Source organism: Aspergillus heteromorphus (assembly GCF_003184545.1).
Source record: "Aspergillus heteromorphus CBS 117.55 chromosome Unknown BO70scaffold_5, whole genome shotgun sequence".
In the NCBI taxonomy this organism is placed as follows: domain Eukaryota; kingdom Fungi; phylum Ascomycota; class Eurotiomycetes; order Eurotiales; family Aspergillaceae; genus Aspergillus; species Aspergillus heteromorphus.
In genome coordinates this window covers 1,094,658-1,121,484 of record NW_020290410.1, presented here as the reverse complement: position 1 = coordinate 1,121,484, position 26,827 = coordinate 1,094,658, and the positions used below count along the sequence as shown (strand labels likewise).

Here is a 26,827-nt window from a genome sequence, read left to right as displayed (position 1 = left end):
ACGGTCAAATGCGGAGGAGCGGAAAGCCACCCGCCAGGCCGCCTTCCCCGGAATGGCCCCGCATTCATCGCAGACCCTCGATGCAGTAGTGGTGACCGGCCGGCCTGTAAGCTGGAGACTTCCCCGGCACTTCTAGGATCTAGAGGTGGGCGCAGAGCCTCTCCCATCTTGAGCACCATTCGTTTGGAAAAAAATAAATTACTCGTCAATTCGTCTTCCTCTGAAGGGTGTACCCCAACGGTTGCGCCCACATCGACTGCCGACATGCTGAGCCGGCGCCAGCGTTGCACCCGATCCCGATCCGCGGCCCGCGTCGGATCTGCCACCGACCCCGTGACTAATCCTGTGAGGGTCACGTGACTAGTCAGTGCTACAGGCTACTAGGAAAAGCCAGGAAGGAACCATGGCAACATCACGGTAGGTACTTGGAGTATTGCGCCTCAGATATGCAATCATACACAGGTAGAAATAAGACTGTACATCATCAAGAGTCATGGCCGGTAACATCACCTGGTATTTACAGGAAAACATGACAACATCTCCGCTAGATAGCTTGCACAAAGGATATCGTCGTCAGCATAAACAAATACAAGAATAAAAAAAAAAAAGCTGCAACGCGACGGCAAGGGTTTCAACATCCACAAAGCCTCAGCCTCCACTGTCAATCAAAGCCGTCGCGGTTCATACCACCCAGCCCTATGGCCTTTGCTGTGTGATGAATCGTCCGGGGATGTCGTAATGAGTCCTCAGCCCATGGCTTCAGCCCATCACATCATCGGAACCCTTGCGTTTCAGAGGATTTGGTGTCGAGAGTCGGTCCGGCGGCGTTAGCCCTGAACCTACCACTTGACGTCACGTAAGTAAGGGTCACTCTGCATCTGCCATCCTCTGGTAGCTATGCCGTCTCCTGCATCGAGGCCTTGTCTATGTTTTTCCATGGGGAAGTCGGCTCCCGTACCTGGTGCGCCATTATCAGTCCAGATCTCATCGTACGCTGGTGGGTTCCTATCCGCATCTCCAGGAGTGATCGTTGACGAGGTGGCGTCTTCCATCAATGGGGTCGTGTTGTCTGTTGGGGCTTCAAAGACCTCTCTGCAGACGGGGTCGACTAGGCGATCCTTCAACACGTCGTTGACATACACGAGGAAATATGGCGTGGGAGGGTTGTGCTGTCCCTCGTCGCTGAAGATCTCGTCCAGGTTTTGTACTTCGGTCACGTATTCGTCATTGTACTTCCTCCAGACTTTCCGGTTAAAGTCGAAGATGTAAATATAGTAATGGCCGAACGAGACCGACCCGTGGTGGACAAACACCGCGTATAACCGATAGGCTAGGTTCTTATAGTCGGCAAACTGGCTGGAGATCATCGTCTGGGTATTCTTGATCTGGTCCTCGATATCTGTAACAAGGTTAGCTCTTGAACCATGATTTGAGGAATTGGAAAGAGATCCCGTACAGTTTAAGTCAGCCTTCGCTATCTGCGAGAGCTGATCGAGTTCGGGTAGAATCCCAGGTTTGATATCAATAGCGTCTTGAGCGATGTCTGGTTCTTCCTTCATAGAGACAAGGTCTTCGAGTACTTCCCTCGCACTGCCGAGTAGCGCCGCTGTATCCTGGCCATCGGACTCCTGCACCAAATATCAGATGTATAGTCTAGAAACAGGTGGTTCGCAACATACCAATTCGCGTAACAGCTCCGCGCGGCGTGCTTCGAGATCCTTGAGCGAATTCTTCCATTGCCAGCACTGTTGTCGTCGACTCACAAACTCGGGTTGTTGCGTGTCCATATACCGATCAAGGTATATGGTTTCCTTCAACCCGAGGTGATGCGTAGACTTGAATGAGCGTTTTGTCATTGGGTCGAATTGGACACGTTGAACCTGGATCTGAAGCACCGGAGGTAGTTTGCTTATAGCCCCATATTGCTCAGCGACCGAATTTTCAACATTCACTTTCTGAACGTCAAAAGCCCCATCGATCGCTGCGTATATGTCGCGAGGGCCAGTCGCAACATCGACTTTGATATCGCACCACCACTCTTCCTTAGATCGTATACCTTTATCCGATGCTATATACGATCGAGTCTGGCCATAAAACAAGCTATTGTGGATGTTAGGTTAGACTTGTAACTATCTGTGCGTAGAAAGTAAAACTCACTCTTTCACTTGGTCGACTTGTTCGCCATCTGCAGCGTGTGAGATAGGCCTGATAGCGCACTGGCTCTGGAAAAGCACATTGTTGATGACCTCCGTGACATCCTGCTGGGCTCCAATCTCTACTTCCTCTATAAGCTGTCTTTGGGGATCGATTTGTGGAGTAGGGCGCGGGGGCACTGGAGGTGGTTGATTGTTTGGCTCGGCTTGGTCGAGAGGGGCTGTGTCTTTGGGTGGCTCTTCAACGGCCTCGGAGCCTGTCTCATTCTGTGCATCCACCATCACAGAATCAAGTGGAGGCTCATTCTCTTTGCCCTCGATATGAGAAGGCTTGGTATCATGTTTGACACTGTCAGAAACAAGGGTGGCCTCGCTATCTACTTCACTCGTGGTCGAGCGCTTGGACGCCTCGATTTCGACACCCGCCGTGTCCTCTGGTTCCGTCTCTGGAATTGGTTGCGGAGGCCCGAGAGGTCCTAGTACTGGTGCACCGTTGATTTCACCGAGTGCGCCCGCAGGCCTATTTGTGGAGATGGTTGACCGGCGACGGATTGCTGCCTCGTTAGAGGGGCTTATCAGCGTTAATCGTGCTAACTCCTGACCCGGAGTGACGCAGGAGGACGAGGACGTGATCATGTCCGAAAATAAAGTCCGCAACTCCCTGAGGACTAGAACGGTAGAAAGGTGAGCTTCTCTCATAACACACAAAAGGTGACGAGGCACTTACATCTCTGGGAACGCTCCACCTCCTTCTTCGCCACTTTGCGAGATCCCACCTGCTTCCGACTCAGACCCTCGTCACTCAAATCCATCCTGAAATTCTCAAAGTCCAAGACCATGTCCCTATATGGGCGTACAGAGAAGTAGAACTGCAGCAAGCTATTGAGATAGCAGGTGTTGCCAATATTCTGCAACCCAACCGGCCATTCCGCCATATTACGGTCCGGCTTCGTGTCACTCCCTGAAACCATGCTGCTCAGTAAAGGGCTGTTCTTTTCTTTGGCTATTACGCGTAAGGCTTCGTTGTATTTTTCAGCCTGCGCTGGGGCTTCGTCCACACAGATCGTATAGGCCGCCATGATTGCACCTTCGTCAACTGTGCGATCCGGTATCTGGAGAAGGCGGTAGGCATCTCCGATATCCATCTCACTAGTCGTCATCTCACCGGTCTGTATGAAGTGCTTGAGAGCATCGGATTTTCGCGCTTCGGCAATAAGTTCAACAGCTCGCCGAGCGACGTCTTTACAAGACGGCGTATCGTCGACCTAGAGTATCTGTTAGCGCATGGCCAGATAAAGGTTTCTACTCGGGTCACCGTACCTTGGCAGTATATATCGCCATTATAAAATCGTCGCTCGTTTCATTGCCAACGCCGAGGTAAACCTGGGCCTGTTCAACGGTTGCCACTCCTTTCATCAAAGTCAGCTTCCTATCTGTCAGGTATATCATGGTCATGGGTAGAATAAGAGGTCTTACTATCTTCTGCCACTGATTTGATGCGCTCACTACGTCTGCTCTCGCCTATCCTCCACAACTGTCGGCGGGATTCCGTTTCCTGAGTCGTAGAGCTCAAGTAGGCATAGAACTTTCCGATGATACTATCATCGGTAAGCCAAGAGTCATCATGACTCAATCCGAAATACTTATAAGCATCTACGACATCTTCGTCGGTGAATTTTCCTTCGGAATAAGCCACTTGCACGGCCTGTTCGATAGCCTCACTCTCGTAGCCTACCCGGAGATCCCCGATTGCCTTGAGGCTCTTGAAATAGGCGGTCATTCGCGCTGGATCCATTGCGATTTGCCGATTAAAAGCCTCGATAATCGACTGAGACGACATGTCTTCAACAACACCTAAGTCTTCGTAATAACTGATATCTCGTCAATTTACTTCTGGGACATGACAGTATGCGGGTGGAACTAACGGTGCAGGTGACATCTGGAACTCGTCGGACCGGGACGCCCTTTGATCTGAACGTTTGATGAGCATGTAGCCTCTAATAGAGTTAGGTTCACTTACACTCCCGGGCCTCCAAGACATAAAGAAGGTCATCGCGTGATTGATGGTAAGGATATTCCAGCTGATGTCCCTTCTTCTCCAACACGGGCCGTTGCTCGATGAGAGCAGAAAGCTCATGCAAAACGTCATCGAGGAAGATCTTCAGTTGATCTCGGTAAGGATTTTCCGTCCATGGGTTCGGACGCGGTGGTTCCCAGAAACCCTCGTTCTAAGTGATGTTAAGCATCATGATTACGAAGCTTGTGAAGCAAGTAACCAACCTTGACGGTGAACCCTATGAACTCCAGTAGTTCTTTGCACGGCTTTCCTTCGACGCCAAAACACGACATGAATCTCTTGTTGATCGCTGATATCGACTTATTCTGCTGTTTAGAGTCAAAGGAATTGCTGATATATGCGCGCAGATTATCGAGGACATTGATCGGTTGCGGCATGGACATCCCTTCCAGGCGCTCGGGGTGTGCTGCAGCTGCCTCGGCCGCTCGTTCTCGCAACAGTTCCGGATCGGTCAACAAATGTACCCAGTCATCATTGAGCACGGGGGAGGAAGCTCGTACAGACACCACGACGGGGCAGCTGAGATAGGAGCACTCGTAGTGAAATGTCTCTGTGGTCTGTCCTTTGGGGGTGATCTCCTCGGGAGAGACACCACCTCTCTGCCGTCCGGATTTGTACACCAGATGATGGATGTGACCTGGGAGGTTCTGGCTCGATTGTCCGATTCCGGGTATTGAGCTGATGACTAGTTGTAGGTGGTACCGGCATTTGGGGCATATGGCCGAGACCTTGGCGGGGTTGCCAGAGTTGGCTCTTCGGTCCGGCTGAGGTAGGAAGCTCTGATTTGGCTTGGTCACATATGTATGACGGCAAGCCGCAGGGGAAATGAATTCAAGCGGCCCATTGTATTGATCTGGGAAGACGGGGGGGACTTCCGAGAGAAGGTTGCGGCCTGAAGCTGGAGGGTGGGCGGGATCGTAATCATGAATGTCTTGCACAAGACGCGGGGCAGTCTTGCCTGGATGAGATAATCTCGTGTTAGCTCATACTACTCGATGCGATTCACCGCGGTGCGCCGCTTGCGGGATGACGATGCGTTACCTGGCCTCTGAGGAGACGACATGAGTAGGCTCTACTGAGCTCGCCGTTGCCGCAGGATCAAGGCAGGAGATCGTTCAAGATCTTGGAGTAATTTTTGCCCATGAAATTTAGTACCGGGAAATCGAGAGACGCACGACAGTCTCAGGGGCACAGTTGCGGTTATATTCTAAGCGTCATCCGACTATGCGTGAGAGAGCAAGCTGGGCAGTGAATTGTAGGTGTGTGGTAACGGAGGGGCGGATGAGGCAAGCGGGCGGCAAGTAGACAGCTCGACGGTGATTGAACCAGGACTTCCAGCACAACCAGGTCTCGGGGGAGCAAAGAAAGATCACCGCGGGGTGCAGGAGGAGATGAAGGAGGAAGCCCGCATGCCAAGGGAGAAGAACAAACGCGCTCCGGGCATCGATCAGATGTTCTGGTCAAACCGGCCATCAAGTGAGCTCCTCTCGGGGGAGCCTGTGGAGGCGGTGGGGGCCGGCAGAAAGCGCGACGTCCCAAATTCATCGCATCTCCGTCCGACGACACTCTCGAGTGCTAGCCACAGCTCTGTCCCAGTCTCCAACCGCCACCATGGCCCCGCCTCATGATGACCACCACTATCACCCCAAGGATGCGATCAAATCGTCACTGAACAGCTCCATGATCACTGGTGGCGTGGGTCTTTTCGCCTCCGCGGTCCAGAACACCCTCACCAAGAGGAATGTCGGCCCCATGGGTGTGTTCACGCGGAGCGGAGGCACAATCGGTATTTTCGGTATGGATACAATCCTGGATGATCGAGCACAAGGTCTCGAGCTGTGTCAATGCTGACGGCCGGTGTCTCTCTAGCTGCCATGGGAGGTACTTACGAGTTCGTGAAGACCGCATCGGCCAACCTTCGTGAGAAGAATGATCACTACAACGTCGCTCTGGGAGGCTTCTTCGCGGGAGCAATTCTGGGAATCCGAGGTGCGTTCCCCATGACCCGACCATCAATTGGGTCGATATCGTTCTGACGAAGATACAGTCCGCACATTCCCCGCCGTTCTGGGTTACGGTACTGCGCTGGCCGTCTGCACGGGCGCCTACGAATACACCGGTGGGCTGTTCGGCAAGAAGCCGAAGGACCTGGAGGTCGACGAGTTCGACCGCCGGACGAAGATCAGGACGACATACAGAAGCCCGGCAGAGCAGACCTTTGCTGAGTTGGGCGAGGGACGAGGTTCGTACATCCCGCAGATATCTTCTATGCCGTATGGCCCCGACGTTGCTGATCTGATTACGCAGGTATCTATGCTCCCGGATACGCCGAGAGACGGAGCGAGAGGATCAAGGAGGCATACGGTATCGAGGTTCCGACGTCCCCGGCCCCCGCATCATGAACCCGGTTTCGTTAGATATCTCCAGCGCAGTCCCTCAATTCTCAGGTTTTTGTGTAAAACTATTCCATTGTTTCGATGCTGTTCAGCTAGCAGATTTGGTACACCCACCAATAAAGTTTCCTTTTCCCGTTCTGACACTGCCGTTATCTGGCGGGTACTCACAGTAGGAAGGAATATGTGAACCCCTCCAGAGGCGTTGAGCGCACAGCTACCTACGCTTTCTGTCGGAAACACTCATATGATACCCGCGCATGACACACTGAACTGTCTGCGCTGTCAATCTAGATAGATCCACCGACCTCCCCAAACTGCGAGGGGTAACATAGAGGTGGAGCGTCTCAGGTAGTACTTAGATAGATGAATAGCTTAGGTTTTGTAACATGGAACAGCCGTCCACGGGAATTATACCTCCGAAGCACGCCAGGGGCAATAGGACGTTGTTTTGCCTAGCTATTTACGGATGATCCCGTCCAGTGGCGTCTGTGAGACAGCAGATGGATACTACTAGTAGCCAGGTAGAGGGCTTGGATGGTGTGTGTGTTTCTGATAGTACCGGCTGGGGTTGATAGGAGGGCGGGGAGGAGCTGCCCCCCCCCAGCCACACCGGCCAATCACATGGCCGGCTTATCCAATCCCGGAAGGACAGGAGAAGCGTTCAGGTGCCACGGACGGATGACCGAGTACGGAATACAACCACACAACCCAAAGATCCCACCTAGAAAATGGGAGGAGGCAGGCAAGGAGACAAGACAAGCCCAACCAGTGTATCTTTCTTTTTTTTTTCAGCCGATCGAGGCGGGAGACGCCGTGCTGGAGCCCTGTCAATCTATTGACGTCGATACAAGGGATGCACGACAATCCATGCAGGGGAAAATGTGATATCACTTCGTCAATGCCCCTTAACCACACGGGGTAAAGATAATTGGATCGGCTGGAGAAATATGGAGTACGGAGGGCACATGATGGAACCTTCTCTGGGCTCATTATTATTCCTGGAAGGTCATCGGGAAGCAAGCATACCGGGCATCTGAGCGAACGGGGGAACAGGACATCGTACTTTGGTACGGAGGCTACTTTGGATATCAGATAGGGAGGGAGTGCGACTCCTTACTACTACTATCTATCTAGTGAATAGTAGTCCTCAGATTGCATTTGCGCAAGTAGTACGGAGTACGGAGTACTTAATCGACTACGTCAGGTAGATTGCCATGTGGAACATGGAGGGACTGAGGAACCAAACCCAGCGTATCCGGGATCCTCCGTACGACTTATGTAGTACTCCGTAGTATGTTCGGGATTGCGCAAAGAGAAGTAAGTCCCTGAGTCGCAGCGCAGACGCAGCAGTCCCTTAAGTGCCGAGGCTAGAGACCCATCCATACTGGCAGGCTGGCACAGGGAACCTAACAGTACGGTACTCCATCGCAGTCCCCCATTGTCGAACCCGAATGCAGGGAATCCGACCGGATCGACAAAGAACCGGATGAACCGTGCATGACGTCGAGGGTCAAAGTGGCTGCTGGGATGCTGGGCTGCTGCCTCAACGATACCCAAAGCGGGAAGACAAGACCCCGAAGATCCGCTCGGAGGTCTCCTTTTTATTTTTTTTTTCTCCTGCGTGCGCCTGAACTCTGATGGACGATTGCCACCGTGACCCGTCGGGATGGGTCTCATCTCATCACACTCACACTCACACTCACAGGAGTCAGGACTGCCACAGTACTTACCCTTTGAAAAGGGGGGAAGTCCGTCGAAGCCATGAAGAACGACTGTGCAGACGCTAGAAAGAACGGACGGAAATGATTGGCCCAGCGGGGAATCGACGACCAAGCAATTTGCGCAGTCAGCCAATCAGAATAGAGCTGAGCCACACCCACCAGCCTTGTCCGGACCGATGGGGTAAGTGCGGCCTGGTACTCCGTACAAGCCACGCCGATGGAGCAGCAGCGCCTGCTGAATAGGGTAGGTAACTTCCCGACTGTAAGGCAGAACGATTTTGAATGGGTTCTAAGTTTGATGGGAGAGACCACCGCGGAGGCTAAATGGCTGGATATGTGCCTGAGATGATGCTGGTGATCATGATGATGACGATGCTGGAGATGCTGCTGCTGCTGCTGCTGATGCTGCTGGAGATGCTGCTCCTCCCTCTCCTCCTCTTGCTGCTGCTGTTGCTGCTCCTCCTAGAACAGGCAACGGCATTAAACCCACTTCCTTCCTTCCTTCCTTCCCAGTATAGATATCGGACGGCAGCCCAGATCCATTTATTAAATCCATTGTATCCTCATTTCCTTTCGGTTTATTTTTATAGATCGAAATCTAATTTTCTGATCAAATTACCGACTACCGGTAGTACTATTATTATTCCAAAAAGGAGAGGGCATATCGATCGACCACGATACGATCACTCCCCCCCCCCCCCCCCTTCCTCCCCAAACACCCATCCAGACCGACCCATCCATCCATCCGCCCATTCATCCATCTGGCATCGTCCATTGAGCGCCATTCATGGTACGACACGGGGTTGCGAACTTTGTGGCCCATCCCCCCCTCTTCCTCCTGGCGTGAAGTCAACTCGGATCCGGGGATTCCGCTCCCACCGTTCACCATCGAGCATTTGAGGGGCCTTGGTCGTCATAACGTCGCAGCTTCCTTGGTGCTTCTGGCCAACGTAGACGTCATCCGGAACCGGCGCTGGGATTATAGTAACCACTGCCCCCCCTAAGAGTCCGGAGTACTACTACCAGGTTCACTTCACCATTTGCTTGTTGCAGCCTCGGAGGATTATACTCCTGAGTGAGTCGTTGTCGATCGGGGTGTCTCTCTGCATCAGTACTCCCCCCAGACAGCCGGATACTACTGGTTCTGGTTCTTTCCTCTCTTTCTCCTCTCTCTCTCCTCCTCCGACATCCCCATCCCCTTCTTCTCGCAGTCTCACCTGCACCGGTGGGGCCCAATCTCTTTTTAACCCCCGAGTCGCGTTCTGATCGGCCGCCGATTATTCCTGCGACGGCGACGGCGACGGTTCCTGCTCCCAGTGCCAGAACAGGGACTATTGCGAGCGCAAGCGTACTAGTCTCACCCGCTAGACGGAGGCGACGACACCCAGCACCACTCCCAGCACCACTCCCAGCACCACCGGCGGATAGGAGTGTCGCCTGCTGCTTTGCCCCCGCAAACAGTCCGCCCCAGACCCTTTGGGCGCCCGAGTCTCGACGCTCGCCGCGCGACTCTAATTTCCACTCCCCCCGTTCGCCTGGTAACCACGCAACTATCTAGTCGCCTGCGCCTGCCGACTACTAGATAGAATAGACCCATCCCCATCTCCCCCCCCCCCCCCCCAAAAAAGCGCGTCGTCGTCGTGATTCAGTCGTTCCCGGAGTGGACTCCCAGATCGGACTCCTTTTTCTCCCCTCCTATTCTAATTTCGTTTTTGGTGTCGCGTTTCACCATCCCATACCTTACCCGGCCGCTCCCTTCCTTATATTCTTATCACGGCCCGCATCCGGAACTGTCTTTCCAACACCCCCGATCGGTTGATATCGACACACGGGCCCGGCTTGCCCTGCACCGCCCAATTGCTACCCTCTCGCCTGCCCGTCATCACCGCCCCCTTCTCGTCCCCTCCTCCTCCTGCCCAGTCACCCTGCCACGCCGTCAGTCATGGCTATGGCCGTTAGGTCGCAGACGCCGGTGCAGGACACATACGGCGCGATCCCTCACCATCCCGATCTCCTGCTGAATCGCGGGTACAGCACGCGCTCCAGCTCCCGACCGAATTCCATGATCGTTACCAGCTCCGGTTACCTCCCACACGGCGCCAACGCCGAACCTACTTCGTTCGCCCACAACGGCCGGTTCCACGAGGAATTCGATGCGACTAGCCAACGCGGCTCAGTCGTTCTAGACGGTCCGTCCAGCGCGGGCATGCAACGATCCGTCTCTCAGATGTCACAGTCGCGCTCCGCAACCCCGACCCGGTCGAGTACATTGAAGAAGAAAGCCTCCCTTACCAAGCGAGGAAGCATGCGTCGTAGCAGCAGCAAGCGAAGCTTGCGTGCGGGCAGTGTGAGGAGTCTCGTCTTGGGCGACAAGGAGAAGTATGGCGCCGACGAGGACCCGAACAGCGCGTTCTATATCCCTGTTCCCACCAACGGGAGCCCAACCGAGGTCCTAGCGAACCGCTTTCAAGGTAGGATCGCATGTCGCAAAGGCTCCCCAGCTCATGGTTCGCTAATGCGCAGCAGCGTGGCGCAAGGTCCTCAAAGACCTCATTGTCTTCTTCAAGGAGATCCAGAAATCGTACGAAACCCGCTCCAAACTGTTTCTGTCAGCGTCGAATATCATGCAAAACACCTCCCTGCCACCGACTTTTCTCAAATCTGGCGGTCTCGCGGATGCGACCGAGGTGCTGAGGGACTTTCACCGACAAGGGTACACGGAAGCGAACAAGGCCGCTGAAGTGGAAAGTGAGGTGGTCAACCAGCTAATGGGATTGCGAAACGACCTGCAAAAGAAGACCAAGGAAATCCGCAGTCTTTCGGGCGACTTCCGCAACTCCGTGGATAAGGAAGTGGAGGCTACTCGCAAAAGCGTGCGACACTTGCATGAAGCGCTGGGCATGGTTGACACCGACTCTTCGGCTACGTCAGGCAAAGGCGATCCTTTCATTGTCCGCTTGAATGTGGACCGACAGATTGAGAAGCAGATCGAAGAAGAGAATTATTTGCACAGGGTATGCCATACCCCGTGTCACAAGCGAGGACCTGGAAATCAAAATGCTGACCGTTTCCCAGGCCTTCCTGAACCTGGAAAACTCCGGTCGCGAATTAGAATCCATCGTGGTGGGCGAAATCCAAAAGGCCTATAACGCATATGCCAGCATCCTGAAGCGGGAAGCGGACGAGACATACGACACGGTCGAGAAACTCCGCGCGGGACCGATTTCGATGCCTCACGATCATGAGTGGAACTCATTCGTCGCGACCACGGACGAACTGGTCGATCCGCGTGTTCCTCTCCGCGATGTGGAGAACATCACATACCCGGGTAAGGATCATCCCGCTGCTGCGGAGGTCCGGTCCGGGATGTTGGAGCGCAAGAGCAAGTATCTGAAGAGCTATACGCCTGGCTGGTACGTTCTTCGCATGCCGTATTTCTCTCTTTCCCAACCGCGTTGCTGACCAGGAGTAGGTATGTCTTGTCTCCAACGCATCTGCATGAGTTCAAGTCTGCCGATCGGGTGGCCTGGCAACAACCGGTGATGTCATTGAACCTCCCGGAGCAGAAGCTGGGGTCGCACTCTCAACCGGACTCGACGTCGCACAAGTTCATGCTGAAGGGACGTCAGACCGGTACGATGCACCGCGGTCACTCGTGGGTCTTCCGCGCCGAATCCCACGAGACGATGATGGCGTGGTACGAAGATATCGAGAGCCTAATATCGAAGACCGGGGAGGCTCGAAACGCGTACGTGCGACAGCATATTCGGACCGTGAGTGGCACAGGTTGGCGGAACAGCAGCGACGGAATGGACGAGGACGAAGCGGACAGGACGCCGTACTCAGCCGAGTCGGCGGTTTTGCACCAGGAACGCCCAACTTCCCAGCCTCGTCAGCCGGGGGGGCGTTTCCCCAGTGACGTGCAGATAGACCGCCACTTGGAGGCTCCACTGTCGCCGTCTAGCGGAGAGAGCTCCGGCGACAGGGATCTCCTAGCTGCAGCGGGCTCGTTTCCCGACGGCCGAACTTCCTTCAGCAATGAGATGGACGAGAGCCATGCCCGGACCGCCGCCGGCTTGACCGACCGACCGTATCCCGCCGATGTCGAGAGGCACGACAGCTACTATGGCAACTGGATGGGCACTTCAGACGCCGCCATGCGACAGAGACAGCAGCTTGCTCAGCAGGGGCACAATCCCGTCGACCACAGAGAGACCGCCTGGTCCGATCGGGGAAACACTTCGAACTCCTTCTTTGTTGCAGGGCTCGGATCCACGAGCTCGCGCGACCCGTCTCTGACTCGTCAGAGAAACCGCGGCGAGAGCGCCTCGACTGCGCCTACCACCGCCAACCTGACTGACTACACCCATACCACCGTGCCGACTTCGATTGACGAAAGCGAAGAGTCGCCCCATGGTGGCTTTGAACTCGACGGCGTGAAAGGAGACAGACCGGCAGATAGCTCTTCAGTCCGGACCGCACCAGCTGGACCTGTCGGGAACGATGCGGCCGTCTCGCAGAATGGGACTGCGAAGCGTCCCTCGGCTCAATCCAAGGGCAGTGTGTCGACGCTGGAACTGCGGATTCCAGGCCACTACCCGCCAGCCAATCTGGCTGCATAAGCAAAAAAAAAAGGTATTCCTTACCTTTGGACATGCAAGGCCACATAGGCCCGAATGCCCTTTTGCTTTGATGTCCCATTTCTTTTGTCTATTTCCTTTGTCACTTTCCTTTGTATCTGACGCATCTATGTGGTCATGTTACGTACCTTCCTTCTTCTCTCCCTTGTGAAGAAGAAAAACACGAACCCATTGTTCATTCAAAAACAGGGGCATCTGGACGGTTATATGGTTGACCAACCATCGGCCTACCAAGACCTCCCCACATATTATCTATCAGTTTTACTCGGCGTTCTCATGTGACAGGTCGAGATGACAGGTCGACAGGCGGATGGACGGACGGACGGACGGGTCGGAATGGGATCGGATGGGATGGTTACATGGATTGGCTATGGCTATCTCAAAGGCGTACGGTACAATTCTTGGATATATGGATGGATGGCTGGTTTCTGATTCTGCTTTTCATTTTGCTTCTGGCTCTGCTCTGGTTCAGTTCTTTTCCACTTGCGCTTCATCTATCACTTTCTGGATGGTTTGGCTGGCAACTTGAACTTTGGTTGATTTTTTTTTCCTGCGCTTCATTTCTCTGTACCATATTCCCCCACCAAATTTGTTTCTTTTTTTTCTTTTCTTTTCTTTTCTTTTCTTTTGGGTTTGTTTTTGGTTGGTTATTGGGTTTGGATTTTCTACTACCTATATCCTGCTTCAGCTGGTTGATCTGGAATTTCTTTTTTTTTGGATCTGTTTTTTTCCCAACCCTTTTCGTCTCATCATATCTATCATATCCATCACATCATATCACACCATATCACACCATATGAATGAATCATTCTCGCCTTGCTATTTGGTGTCTACTTCTGCTTCATCTATCTCATCTCATTCTCACGTTTCTTTTAACTGGGATCTGGGAAGGCTATGGTCAAGTCAATCAGTCAGTCAACCTGGCTGGGTCCTCTGGGGTGGGATGGGATTTTAGCTAGGTAGCTGATTCGAATGAATGGAATGATAGATTATCCACCCACTCACTAAGTCTAAGGTTCGACTGGGAATGGCGAATGCGGAGTAGAGTGTATGCAGTTGGTTTATCGTAATTTGGTTGCCCTTCTTTTCCTGGTTGATTACGATAACTTAGATAACTATTAGTTGTATACTTTCATGTCAGTTCAGTTACCTTTGATTGTATGGATAACAAATAGACTAAGTAGACAGCAGACAGACAGCAGACAACAGTAGCACGGCTCTAGTAGTCTCTCCTTCCTAAAATCATCTACTCAGATGAAAAAAAAAAAATCTAACTTCATTTCAGCCAGCTGTTCTGTTTACTAGATAAGTATTACTCTATTGACATGGCATGGAGTATACCAAGATCAAGACCAAGATCAAGGTCTGGACTGGAAATAGACAGATAGACAGATATATAGTAGATGGTGGATAGACAGATACTATATAGATGTGTATATACTACTTTATGCTTCCCACATACCTACTCCCTAAGTAGGTACTCCCTACTCCATACGGAGTACCTGCTCCTGCTCCTGCTCCTGCTCCTGCTCCTGCTTACTTCAGTCCATAGTACAGATACGATATCTCTACAAAAGCCTACAAAGAGAAACAAACAGTCAACCTCTCAGAATCACAATTTCACTATGGGTGGGTGGGTGGGTGGGTGAGTCTGACTGACTGACTGGAGTAGTCGAATCGACCCAATCCAACCCAATCCAACCCAACCCAACCCAACACAACACAACACAACACAACACACCCATACCAACTAACCCCATCAAAAGCAACCGCCAGACCTACGTCTATCAACCATTGCGCAGTTCAGTATTCAGTACTCCGTAGATACCTCCCAGTTCAATTCCAGATCCACAATCCACAACATAAAATTCCGATTTGTCTGACTATCTGTCCGACCCCACAAGCTCGACCAGAGAATCCGAAAGAGAAATCAGAAGAAAGAAAGTGAATGAAAGCAAGTAAAAAAGCTAGCTGCATGACAATGGCAACAACAAAACATGAAAAAGAGGTGTGAGGGTGAGTGTGACTGATACGAGAAACAAGCAAAGATACGCCACGCTCTCGACTCGAGCCCACCACGAGCCAGCCAACACAAGAAATAACAGGTCGGACCGGTCATTCATCATCCTAATCTCGATTCGGAGTACGTACGTAGTACATGGCAAACTTTTTTTCAAGCCTCTCGAATGTATGATCCCCCGCAAGCAAGGCCAAGGGAAAAGAAAGAAAAAAAAAAAGAAGAAGATTCATATGGTAAATTTACATGATCTGGTCCTGGGTGAGCGCGGCGGAAGGTTCGGGGCCGTCATCCATGATGTCCTCGGGTCCGGGACCGGCATTCAGGTACTTGACGAATGTAATGCCCAGGGGACGGCCGCCGTACTGGTAGCCCGTGAACTTGGCTGGAGCAGGCAATGTGTGTTAGTAGAGTATCCAGGCTGAATAGATTCAGGACGCTTACAAATTGCAGTCTCTGCGGTGTCGCCGCTGTCGAACTGAACCACACCGGTGCCGCGAGAGCGACCGTTGGGCTCGTACTGGATCTCCGCACGGTCGACCTTTCCGATGGTCGAGAACAGATCCACCAGATCCTCGTTGCAGGTCGACCAGGGCAGGTTGCGCACGTAGATGACACCGCCCTTCTCGCCGCCGGAGGTGGCATAGTCTGTGAAAGGGTTGGGGGGAACCGAGGCCACGCCCTCGAAGCCAGGGCCACCACCAGGAGCACCGAAAGCGCCGGGGGGTCCAGCGGGGGGAGCGCCAGGGAAACCGCCGCGGAAACCACCGCCAAAGCCACCACGACCGCCACCGAAACCGCCGCGGCCGCCGAAGCCACCACCACGGCCTCCAAAGCCACCACCGAAACCACCACCACGGCCACCGAAACCAGGTCCTGCACCGGCAAAGCGATCCTCACGGACCTCCAAAGCACGTCCCTGCCAGTCATAGCCGTTGAACTGCTGGATGGCGTTGCGGGCATCCTCGGGCGACTCAAAAGCGACAATACCGGAGCCCTTGGGGCGGCCCGTGGCATCGGTGTGGACATCGGCGCGGATCACGGCACCTTGTTGAGCTAAGGAAGAAGCGGGTGTCAGTCTTCGAAGCGACATGTGGTTCAGGAATGGGGGGGAGAGAGAGCAGAGGCGGCGGTTGGATGGACTCTGCTGTCTAATACATACCAGCCTGGCGGAAAAGATCCTTCAAATCTTGCCAGCCAACGTTGAACGGAAGCTAAACATCCCGAATGTCAATACCTCACCCAAGCCAATTTCGTACGGGGACACAAACATTGGACACATAAAGCTGACGGCCACTGGCACCCGGGGGACCACCGGGACCACCGCCGAAGCCACCGCCGAAGCCGCCGCGGCCAGGGCCTCCGAAATCTCCACGAGAGGGGCCTCCCGTGAAACGAGGCTCGGGTTCACGGTCCTGTCTGTGTCAGCTACCACTGGAGTTGCCCACAATGCCGAGAAAAGGTCCCCAAATACCTCACGAACGTAGACCAGTCGGCCCATCAAGTTCTGATTGCTGAGGGTGTTGACCGCATTCTGCGCTTGGTCCCTAGTCGCGTATTCCACAATCCTGTTGCGACCGTCAGCACGGTCCGTATGACGCGGTAAACCACGAGGAGAATGAGGAGACTCACCCGCATCCCTACAGTATCCCGGACGGCCAGGCCCAGCCCGTCAACCCAAACAGTCCATAACAAACGAACCAACGGGGGAAAATCCAGAAGCACAAAGGGAAAAGAAACCAGCCACACTACGCATTGGCGCCCACCTTCGACATTCCATTGGGAAGTAGTAAGACATCGGCAAAGATCACTTCTCCAGCTGTTCGAACGTCGCGGAAGTCCCCCTCCAAAGTCAGCCACGGATTCCAAACACCCAAAACACGTCACGCGCCCGACAGCGCAATATGACCCTGCTCACCCTGTCTCATAAAATCTTTCAGGTGATGCCACTTGACATCGTAGGAGAGGTTGCCCACATAGACACGGCGGTCTTGTTGGGACGACTCGCGCACGGATTGCATCATTTGTTCTTTGGCAACGGCGCGATCTTCGAAGGAACGGGGAGGAGGCGGGTAGCTGCTGCGCCCGCCGTAACCAGAAGCAGAATGACCACCAGAAACGCCGGGGGCCGTACTCATAGGAGAGCGAGAGCGACGGTCGGAGCGGCGGTAGTCGTCACGGCTGCGCGAGCGACTGCGAGGCGAGTACGAGCGGCGACTGCGACGAGGGCTACGAGAACGGCGACGGGGCGAACGAGACCTCTCGCGCTGCGCGTGGTCAATGTCGTCGTCAAAGGCAGATGGAGACATGGACGATGTGAAGGAGCGCGCGCGCGAGCGAACGCGAGCGAGGGGAGCGGGAGAAGAAAGTAAGGAAGGGGGAAATGAGATGGCGGGGGGTAACGTGATCTGCGCGCACAAGGTCCCTAGCTGGGGGGAAGAATGGATGAATTGAGGGGGGGGAGAAGAGATGAGAGATGACTGAGGAGGAGGGGAGAGAGAGAGAGAGGAGAGAGAGACAGGAATGAGTGAACTGGATTGGATTGGGTCCGGGTGCCGGGACGCCAGAGAGCCACCCGGTCAGGTGACCCGAGGCCCGATCGGGAATGGCGCCAGACGGGGGACCCTGGGGAAGTCACGGGATGCCCGGACCAGCAACAGCCAGCTAACAAGGGGGGGGGGGAAGAGAGAGAGAGAGAGAGAGAGAATGTGTGTGTCTGTAGATAGATGGATGTGTAAGATCACAACAGCTTTGGTAGGATAGAATGGGATGGGATGGGATGGAGTGCATCCAGCAGGTGTACACGATAGCTCGCTGGGGATCGAGCCAACGGTGGGGATGGGATGACGGAGTCCCGAACGTGTTGCACCGCCCATGATCTTTAGCAAGGGGATGGGCCAACCCATTACCTCCCACCTAGCGGCCTGCACAAAGGGACCTCGATACGCGCCGAGAAGAGGGAAGGAATCATTTTCCAGGAGCAACCCGGAGAGCAAAAGTGCACATCGACTCGCTACACTAACAAACTGGCGGATGGAAAAGCAAACTTACTTGATATGGTCGATAGACGTCGGCTGAAGGTTGGGCCTGGATGGTAAGCCACCGATTCAATGGTCGGGGGTGGAACAAAGAAGCAGCAAAGGGGTTTACCAAAGTACGAAGAAGTGAAGAGAGAGGGGGGTGGGGAAGGGAAAAAGTGACGGGAAGGGGAGGGGGTTAGAAGAAAGAAGATGGAGGAGGAGGCGAGAGAGATAAATGGAGAGAGTAGGGTGATGACGGGAGGAAGAGAGGGGAGGGGAGGGGAGGGGGAGGAAGAGGGAGGGAGAGAGGGGGAGGGGATGGGAAGAGGAAACCTAGCCAGAGGGTGCTGGTGTGGGTGGTGTGTGTAAGGATTATTGGAAGAGCCAGGGAAGTTAACTAGTCGTAGGAGTACACAGTAGTAGGGACGGACGGGGGGGTGTGGGAAAGACTCGGAAAAAGAAAAGATGAGCTGAGCTGAGCTGAGCTGAGGACCGCGTAGAAACAGTTCCAGTTCTAGCCCGTGTCCGTCACATTGTTGTCAAACAGTTGAGAGTCAGTCAGTCTGGCTGTCTCTGCCTGCCTGCCTGCCTGCCTGTCTGTCTGCCTGTCTGTCTATCTCTCCATCTGTCTGTCAGACTGTTCGGGACACATGCAGCCCCACAGGGTGATTGGCCTTCCCCCCCTCCCCTCCCCCGACGAGCATCCGCAGGCATTGTCCAGTGAGCGTGGATGTGGTTGGCGTAGGAGTCACGGCAAGAGGAATGGGATGGATGCATGGCCAGGATGCCCGCTGCTTTTGGCTCGGCACGCCAGACCGGGCCTGTCTGTCTGACGGACATACGGCCGGGTGCCGCAGGGAGGGGAAGATGGCCGGTTCGTACCGGAGTGGGAACCCGTATCAACATCAACACTGGTCGACAGGGTTGGTATGCGCGCAACCCGGACAAGGGGGCGATCATGTCACGGGGGAGCAGTGCCCGTCAGGGGGGGAGGAAGAGGAATGTGAGCTCCCCGAAGAAGGGCTGGATCACGACCGCTGCGATGGTTTCGGGAGTAGAGGATCCAGGGCATTGGATTGGAGGGCAGGTGGATCATCAGGGAAACAAACAATCTGGGGGAGGAAGAAGGGAAGGGAAGGGGAAGGGAAGGGGGAAGGGCCAAGAGTCAGTAGGAAAAGGACCACCCACCCATGATTAATGGTCTTTGGTTTGATGCCAGCGGAAGCCAAAAAAAAATAATAATAATAATAAAACTGAATTAATAAAACACAAGGGACGAAAGGACGAAAGACAAGACCAGCGGGATGTGGAAGAAGAGAAGACAAGTGAGTGGCCGAGGGGAAGGGAAGATAGGTGTGATGGAGATGGATGGGGAGGGAGGAGATGGATGGATGGGATGGGGGAGGGAGGGAATGAGAGGAGGGAGGTAGAGTAGTAGAGTAGGCCTGTCTGGATCGACTCCCAGAGTTTGAACAACCCCCCCAGAGCAAATCGGAGCTCCAGAAAGAGGGGTGGACGGGCTGGGACGGGGCCACGGGATGGGCTAATTGATAATGCCACGATGGATGGGGAAGAGCAGGTAGATAGGTCGATAGATAGCTAGTTGGGTATGGAGCGTTGTGTACTCCGTATAGTTAGATAGATAGTATAGTACACCCCCGCAGGTTCAAGTTGTTGATGACAGATCCCCATATCTCCCCAAATCCCCCCCTCCCTCCCATGGTTGAATTGATTCCCTTCCCTCTTAAAGGAAGAAGCCGTCACTGCCAGCCTATCACAGCCGGAGGCTTAGCTAGTGTGTAGTATCTAGCGGGTACCGGTGAAGTATAGGTACAGGTAGGTAGGTAGTAGTGTACAGCACACCGTGACACCACACCCGGGCAGTACCTACCTACCTGCTTACCTAGGTAGATCTTACTAACTAGTTAGAATCTCTAGTTTGTTAAAACAATTGACAGTTGACAGTTGACAAGCAGGTAGCTATTAGCTAGCTGGCAGCACGGACACCCCCAGAATCTTGGCTCTGCTCAGGCCACCGCTTAAGAGGAATTCTCCGCCATCGCCACCCCCCCCCCCCAAGTTCCGCTTTTGTCCTTATCTAGAGATCTGACATCGGGCCATGACGGGTCTAACAAAGGTGGAGTACTCATTTCATCTATGCCCAGAGAGAAGGGAAGACGCTATTTACACAATAATCACAATGGTAGGCCGCAAGCAGGATTCCAGGACCGTGACCCGTTTTCGCCCGGTTCGTCACTGATCCATCGCCCTTGGAGGATCGTACCCGGCACTCTGCTCACAGGTCCTCTTGTTTTCCACGTAAAAACAACCATCAGAGCAGGGTATCAACACCATGACAAATGCTTTCCAAAAAAAAAATAGAAAATAAAAAGAAGAAGAGTAATAAGGGGGACAACCAGAGGATGAGGTGATGGGAAGAACGAGCGTTAAATCATGGGCACATGCGGCAGGGAACAAGGGGTTGGAAAGAAAGGTAAAGGCAGGAAAATTTACACCAGAAGATGCACGGATTTCACTACATGAAATCAAGCTCTCGTGTTGTACAGAATGGCTTCCCGCGAGCTTCGAGGTCGGTCGCCGCATCGGTCACGGCTCGGCTTCGAGGCCGGCTTCGATGGGCTCCATTGATGGGGTCAGTCCCAGAGAGCGGGCGGGGTGGTGGTAGAATGTAAAGTAAGGCTTTTGCAGACCCACAGACGTGGTTTAGGTCCCCCGGGGGTCGCTGCATGGCGACAAAGCAGGATTATCGGAGATCGGAGATATTGGTTCCCCACAAAAGGCTTATATTAATGACTGGAGAAGTTTGAGTCATCATGACTCGCTTCGCTGCTCCTCACGCGATTGCTGCTGGCCCTGGTCTCGATCCTTGGCTTTGCGTCGAGACGGGGCAGGGACAAAGTCGAAGAATCGGTACTTGCTCGTTGTCTCCCGTGTGATGCTTGATCGACGAGATTTGGAAGGCTCGTGATATTCCAGCGAGTAGGTAGAAGAGTTTTTCGAACTGCCGGTGCTGTCTCGAGGATCAGCCCACCGCGGTATCGAGAAGGGCACTCTACTTTGGTCCCAGGTGGCAGACGAGGAGCTGGGAGGGGTTTCCTCCTCGCCCTCAGGGGCACAGTCAGTGGACCGACGGGGTAGAGATGGTCTTGACGTAAAATAACCAATCGAGTTTCGATGGCTGCCGGTAAGGGATGTCGATCCCGCAACAGCTGCCTCTGTGGCCGGGCTTGTAGGCTTGGAGCTCTCGTCATAGAAAGTTACCGAACGTTCCATAGAATCAACCAGTTCCTCCCATTTGACTTCCAGGCTTCCACTTGGGCGCTCTGCCTGTTCGGCTCGAGTCAAACACTCCTTGGTGCGTTGGTTGAGGCGAAGGGCTAGTTCATGGAATTTGCTGACCCCTGGGTCGATGTCTTCCATTTCACCCAGTCTCGCCGGAGCCATGTCGAGCCAGATACTGATCAGGTTGGCGAAGCTCCGTGCATGGTCAATCAGAAAAGGAAGGCTGGGAAAACCTTCGCGGGAAGTAGGGGGTAAGCGTCCCAAGATCTGGATGGGCGTGGCATAGGAGGGTGTAACAATTGGAGCCGGACGGTCGGCTGGAATTCCACAAATGGAATCCACGAACTGTTTGAAGTCTGCGCGATTGCTGACCAGAAACTTGTTCATGGGCTCCATCCAAGGTTCCTTGCTACCGAATGTGGTCATATTGGCTAGACCTTGCAAGGCCTTCGCGATGAGAGTCAATGTGCGTTGAGCGCGGGGGCGAGGATGATCTGCAGGGCATTAGAACAAGAACTAAAATGAACACGAGGGGAGAAGTACCTTTTAGCAATCCAAAGAGCTTCGGGTTAAGGATTGCCGGACAAAAGAATCGCAAGAAGAGGAAGCCAGATACGCTACTATACGTGACTGACCGGAGGAAATCCCCGTACCGATCTTCTGCGCAAGCCCGGATGTGTCGGAAAATGAGCCTAAGTTCGGCCGGACATCTTGACGCGGAACTAGCAATGGATTTCCAGACTCCCGTGCTGAGGGAAATCAAGTTTCTCCAGTTGCGATCAAGGTCATCCGACCGGTGCACGCGGGAGGGATCGACCTCACACTCAGGGTCGGTTTCGTCGATGTCGCGGAGCCGCTCTCCGATCGTCTCTTCCAGGTATTCTTTACCCAGGCGGCGCATATGGTAGTCAAGCGCCTTGGTGAGAAGGGAATTTCCCCGGAAAAGAAGATTCGCCTCGACTGTGGCAGTGCGGCCCATGTCCCTGACGAGGACTTCTCTATCCTGAGCCGACTCCCGGGAGTCATTGGAATGGATCCTCGAGGTATACCTTAGCCTGTTGGCAGTTGATTCTTTGTGCAATCCATCGATCTCGTCCTCTACTAACGCCGAGATCCACTCGACGGTGGTGCCTGATACTTGATAGATATTCAAAAGAGCATCAGACAACTGATTGAGTTCAGAAGACATGACCTGAGCCATATTGATGGTAAGACCGTTGGTGAAGGAGTGTAAAATTTCAGACATCGGCGCGTACTCGTGAGACATCAGAACGACCGTCTCTTCCATCCGAGCTCTCATGAGCATTTCACCCACTGGCTGATCCTTGTCATCCAAGATCGGCCACCACTTCTCAGTTTCCACCCCCGGCTGTAGATCGTCCAGCTTCAGATCAACCCTGCCAAATGTAGCATCATGGGAAGATAGCTCAACGTCATCCAAGGCGCGCGTAGGGTTTGACTCCTGGTTCAGTGAATGAGAACCATGTGAGATAAGTGACCAGTCCTTCTGGGTTGGGTTAATGGTTTTCACAAGTATCGAGACCTGAGACAAGACAGGAGGAAGGTCGCTGAAAGTAAAGTCCTCTCGCCAAAAGGGGTTTGCTGTGCGATATTTGACAGCAGTTTTGGCCCGAATCTCACCATCCAGAAGGACTTCGGTGTAGTAATCGCTCACCGCGGATGACGAGGACGAGTTACTGTGCGATCGCGACTGCTTACGACTTCGGGGAGCTTTTTCCGCAGCTTTGTTTCGATGTAGTTTCGCCTCCGTCACCCTTATATCGAGCACCCTTTCAATTCTGAACATATCTGCCATGGAAGCAGTACTGGTATCGGATGTACCCTTAGGATCCTCTTCGATACAGGTTTCGGGACCGTAAAGCTCGGGTATGGTGAAAGCGCGCAAGAGCACGAACCACACCTCAAATAGGACTCGGCTTTCCAGAGCCAGGTACACAGGACGTGTTATGCCGGAAGCAGAATGGACTGCATATTGCGGGTAGATAGCGATGCAAAATTCGTCTTCCAGAACGGAAGAGTGTAACTGTTGGACTGCACAGCGGGAGAGTTGAGAAAGTTGGACACAAGTCACGAGCGTGATGTCAGATTCAGTGTATAGTTTGAAAGCACCGTTTTCCTGCAGCGTGCAGCTGACTCGCAGCCACGACGCGGAAAGCGCCCTTTGCTGGCGATACGTCGAGACCCGACGGCCAGAGGACGGTCGGACACCAGAAGCACTGGGCCTGTCCCATTGGAGCATCTTACCAACCTTGATGATCGCAGCTTCTTTCTGAACTGTGCTCTCGGAGTTGCGCCGACGGTCGGTCAAGCGGCGATCCCCTATCGCGACCGACTGAGGCTTCGTCATCTTGTTCTGGACGCCCTTGGGTCGGATCGGCTGCCAGCAGAGCAGAGCAGCAAGCCAGGAGTCGAATGTTTCACTCACGTGAGGCCTCAATTCCACTCCTAAGCCCGATGTGAAGGTTGATACGCTGAGGTAGTTTGTACGTAATTCTGGGTCGACAAGAGAGCGAACTTGACACCCACGAAGATCTGGAATTAGAGTCTTGGCCAAAGCGGGCTCTCCTTTTGCTTGGTATATCAAACTTCCCGTGGCGACGTTGATGGCGCAGTAGCCCGATGACCAAGCAGTTGTCGATGCGGTCCGAAACGAAAGAATGCCGTGCATCCTTCCACAAGTTGTTTTCATAAGCTGCAGAATCTTGGACGCATCGGTACTCGACAGCGGGGAAGGGGTTTGATTGGCCGAGACGCTCGTCGCTAAGCCCGAGCCCCCCGGGGGCTTGCTTGACCGGTGACGGCCGAGGGATTGACTGAGATAGGTGGGAGATTGAATTGACGGGTAGCCGATGGATCCTGTCTGGTCGTCCGATGCCTTGGACTGGGCAGTTGCAGTGTTTATAGACCCTAGGCGATTCCGGGCTCTGAAAAATGTGTTAGGGGAAATTTCGCTGCGCTGATCATCCAGGGTGGTGGTCCGTGATCGCGCGCGCTGGCTTTTCAACTCCACACGGGATTCTTCTTCGTTGCCCGCCGAGTGGGAGGTGTGGAATTCGCGACGCGAGTCTCGATCGGAGGCTCGTGTTCGGGCGACGGGACGAGGGGACGCTGCTGCACTTGATGCGTGATTCTCGGCTTCCGATGAAGTGGAGTGGTTGCCGCCTTCAGAGTCTGGGGTCACTGTCCGAATGCCTGTGTCCCTGAAACTGTCGGGGTAGACCATCCCATGCCGATCTTTGGAGGAGGATTTCTTGCTGGGCCGCCGTTCCACAGGACGACTGTAAATTCCCTGATGAACCGAGTTCCGTTTGAACCCGTTCGAACTTTCCGGCTCCATCTTTTCTTCCCAACCACACACGACGGAACCGGCAGCAGCGGCGCTCGGAAGAGGTCGCTACAAAATACACGAGACACAGACAGGCGGGCGGAGACACATAAACTGGTGATACACTGCGGGATTGTTACCTTGCAGCACGCTGGCACCCAACGTACGCTGCGCAACCGTCCTCGAACAATTGGGGGTCTTTGTCGTCCAATGGGTCGCTAGCTGAACGCATGGAGTCCGGGGTGAGGGAGGGAGATGGAGTTGCACATTCGGTCGAGGCCGTAGCGTTGGGGTACGAGCGATGAGGGGGGAGGGGGGGCAGCCAAACGATTGCTAATTCAGGGGGTGGGAGGAGAGGAGTGTTCTGGTGTGGTGTTGGGCGGTGGTGACGATGGCTGGATGGCGGTGGCAGTAGTGAGTGGGCGGGAAAAGCGCAGCCAGTGTGGAAGAAAAGTCGAGACGAAAATCGCTAACAGGCGCGGTACGAATCCAATCCTCCAACAGTCCAGGTACGGCCGCGATGTCGCTGCTAAAAACGCATCGTCGGGGTAGGTTAGCTCGGAGGGAGGGACACGATGGGGGTAAGCGGGTTTGAAAGAACGCAGTGGTGGGAGTAGTGGTGGTGGGAGTGGGAGTGGTGGAGGCCGAACGGTACGGCGAGAAGTGGTTAGGTAGGTAGTAGATAGTCGGTCGGCACAAAGGTTTGGTTCGACCAACCGCAACGCGATCTCACTGGGATTGACCGGAGAAGCTTGGGGATATGGGGAATATGGGTAAAAACGCACCTTCATCAGCTAGAATTGACACCTTTGCCGTGGTTGGGTTGCTTTGGGGGTTTGGGGGGGGGGGTATTGGGGGGTATTGGGGGGTGGATGAATAATAGGTGAGAGAAGCGCCTCCTTGAAGGTGTAAATAGGAAGGGTGAATGAGTGGATAATTGGCTGGTCCGATTGACAGACGGACTGATTGAATGAGGCCAATTACCCAGACGACGTGCGTTGTGAGAACTGCAGATCCCGCATCAGAAAGGATGCATTTTTTTGTACGACAGACGGGGGTCTAGTCGGTTTGAGGGGGGGGGTGGGAGGAGGGTTGTGGCAGTAAGCGAGGGAGAGGGAGGAGAGGGAAGCCAAGTCGAGGATCAGCTGGAGAGAGAGAGAGAGAGAGAGGAAAGGAAAAGAGGGAGAAAGCGGGAGGCGGTGTTGAAGTCGTGCAGCTGAAGAAGCGGGACGGCAACAGGGCAAAAAAAAGAGGGGGGGGGGTGATTTTGGATGGATGAAAGGAAGAGCAAGACTGAGGAGGATTGATAGTTGATAATCCCCAATTAAGGGAGGGAAAGAGACAGCGATAGGCTTGGGATGGGGAATGAATGAATTGGACAAACCGAAATCCCACGATCTCGATAGGGTACGGTAAGTACTCACGTTGCACCTGGGATCAGGGATGATTGAAGACCGATGATACGACAATGGAAGGACCCTTTCCCATTCCAGATGCAGGGGAAACGGGAGAACGCCCGATCTCTCAGGCTCGGAGGTCTACTCTGCTGAGCGCTGAATGATAGTGATACTGCACAACAACAGTCTGGATCCAGCCACTTTGCGGGACCTTGGTTCTCTGTAGTCTGTACACGAGATTTGCTTATGGTTACCGCAATATTCCCCCTAGAATGGCCTGATGCTATCCGGAAAGAATATTGCGCTGGCTTTCATTTGCAACGTCCAGTCCACACTCCTCTATTTGGATGGGAAATAGTCCAAGCTTGGGACTATCTATCTGGTAGTTAAGTCTCTAATTGAACAGGTGGGAAAATGAAAAATGAAAAAAAAAAAAAAAAAAAAAAAAAAAAAAAACCTAGAAATAGAAATAAAAATAAAACTGTTGGGCTCGGGCTCTGGGGCTGAGATCCCTGGGGGTAATCCTCCTATTTCCTTTTCTCTTGATTTGGATCTCGACTCTGTAGAAGGATGGTCTGTAGACTGTGTAGACTACTCCGCGTCCTTCCCAGCTGCTAGGTCTACGATTGATACCTCCCGTTCTTCGCCTGGGGTGTCCTTATACAAAGCATTGATTGCTCCTGGCATCCGTGGAAAAGCGGATGGGTCAGATTCCAAATAGGCTACAGCTCAATTGGATGTGGAGATTATGTACCCA

The 26,827-nt window shown here is 53.7% G+C and overlaps 9 protein-coding genes across 9 annotated transcripts; 3 read left to right on the top strand and 6 right to left on the bottom strand.

Annotated features, from left to right (window-relative positions):
• Positions 1-759: 759 nt before the first annotated feature.
• BO70DRAFT_369349 (ubiquitin-specific protease UBP2) lies at positions 760-5,293 on the bottom strand (the record flags this gene model as incomplete). Its single annotated transcript, XM_025544677.1, has 12 exons — positions 760-839; positions 872-1,399; positions 1,457-1,628; positions 1,680-2,100; positions 2,158-2,821; positions 2,881-3,418; positions 3,474-3,562; positions 3,630-4,024; positions 4,079-4,124; positions 4,174-4,381; positions 4,434-5,188; positions 5,272-5,293. The coding sequence occupies 12 exons, from the start codon at positions 5,291-5,293 to the stop codon at positions 760-762; spliced, it is 3,918 nt and encodes a 1,305-aa protein (XP_025402025.1).
• Positions 5,294-5,856: 563 nt separating this feature from the next.
• BO70DRAFT_310288 (Tim17/Tim22/Tim23/Pmp24 family protein) lies at positions 5,857-6,800 on the top strand. Its single transcript, XM_025540159.1, has 4 exons — positions 5,857-6,025; positions 6,100-6,219; positions 6,278-6,472; positions 6,538-6,800. The coding sequence occupies exons 1-4, from the start codon at positions 5,911-5,913 to the stop codon at positions 6,630-6,632; spliced, it is 525 nt and encodes a 174-aa protein (XP_025402024.1). The 5' UTR covers positions 5,857-5,910; the 3' UTR covers positions 6,633-6,800.
• A 921-nt stretch (positions 6,801-7,721) lies between these two features.
• On the bottom strand, positions 7,722-8,388 carry BO70DRAFT_183028 (uncharacterized protein). Its single transcript, XM_025538450.1, has one exon. It carries the CDS (start codon positions 8,301-8,303, stop codon positions 7,827-7,829), a length of 477 nt encoding a protein of 158 aa, XP_025402023.1. The 5' UTR covers positions 8,304-8,388; the 3' UTR covers positions 7,722-7,826.
• A 1,901-nt stretch (positions 8,389-10,289) lies between these two features.
• Positions 10,290-12,969, top strand: BO70DRAFT_286129 (SLM1 family PH domain-containing protein; the record flags this gene model as incomplete). The annotated part of the gene is made up of 4 exons (XM_025539190.1): positions 10,290-10,818; positions 10,874-11,361; positions 11,423-11,760; positions 11,820-12,969. The coding sequence occupies 4 exons, from the start codon at positions 10,290-10,292 to the stop codon at positions 12,967-12,969; spliced, it is 2,505 nt and encodes an 834-aa protein (XP_025402022.1).
• A 189-nt stretch (positions 12,970-13,158) lies between these two features.
• Positions 13,159-13,863, top strand: BO70DRAFT_183001 (uncharacterized protein). The gene has a single exon (XM_025538449.1). The coding sequence runs from the start codon at positions 13,347-13,349 to the stop codon at positions 13,785-13,787; it is 441 nt and encodes a 146-aa protein (XP_025402021.1). The 5' UTR covers positions 13,159-13,346; the 3' UTR covers positions 13,788-13,863.
• Positions 13,864-14,864: 1,001 nt separating this feature from the next.
• Positions 14,865-15,216, bottom strand: BO70DRAFT_182959 (uncharacterized protein). Its single transcript, XM_025538448.1, has one exon. It carries the CDS (start codon positions 15,104-15,106, stop codon positions 14,918-14,920), a length of 189 nt encoding a protein of 62 aa, XP_025402020.1. The 5' UTR covers positions 15,107-15,216; the 3' UTR covers positions 14,865-14,917.
• A 30-nt stretch (positions 15,217-15,246) lies between these two features.
• BO70DRAFT_286832 (RNP domain protein) lies at positions 15,247-17,142 on the bottom strand (the record flags this gene model as incomplete). Its single annotated transcript, XM_025539215.1, has 7 exons — positions 15,247-15,389; positions 15,449-16,060; positions 16,167-16,218; positions 16,276-16,419; positions 16,479-16,572; positions 16,757-16,823; positions 16,923-17,142. The coding sequence occupies 7 exons, from the start codon at positions 17,140-17,142 to the stop codon at positions 15,247-15,249; spliced, it is 1,332 nt and encodes a 443-aa protein (XP_025402019.1).
• A 2,975-nt stretch (positions 17,143-20,117) lies between these two features.
• BO70DRAFT_182801 (uncharacterized protein) lies at positions 20,118-20,742 on the bottom strand. The gene has a single exon (XM_025538447.1). The coding sequence runs from the start codon at positions 20,626-20,628 to the stop codon at positions 20,278-20,280; it is 351 nt and encodes a 116-aa protein (XP_025402018.1). The 5' UTR covers positions 20,629-20,742; the 3' UTR covers positions 20,118-20,277.
• Positions 20,743-24,848, bottom strand: BO70DRAFT_182800 (GTPase-activating protein BUD2). The gene is made up of 2 exons (XM_025538446.1): positions 21,871-24,848; positions 20,743-21,821 (listed from the first exon to the last, which is right to left on the bottom strand). The coding sequence occupies exons 1-2, from the start codon at positions 24,683-24,685 to the stop codon at positions 20,857-20,859; spliced, it is 3,780 nt and encodes a 1,259-aa protein (XP_025402017.1). The 5' UTR covers positions 24,686-24,848; the 3' UTR covers positions 20,743-20,856.
• Between the last annotated feature and the right edge of the window lie 1,979 nt (positions 24,849-26,827).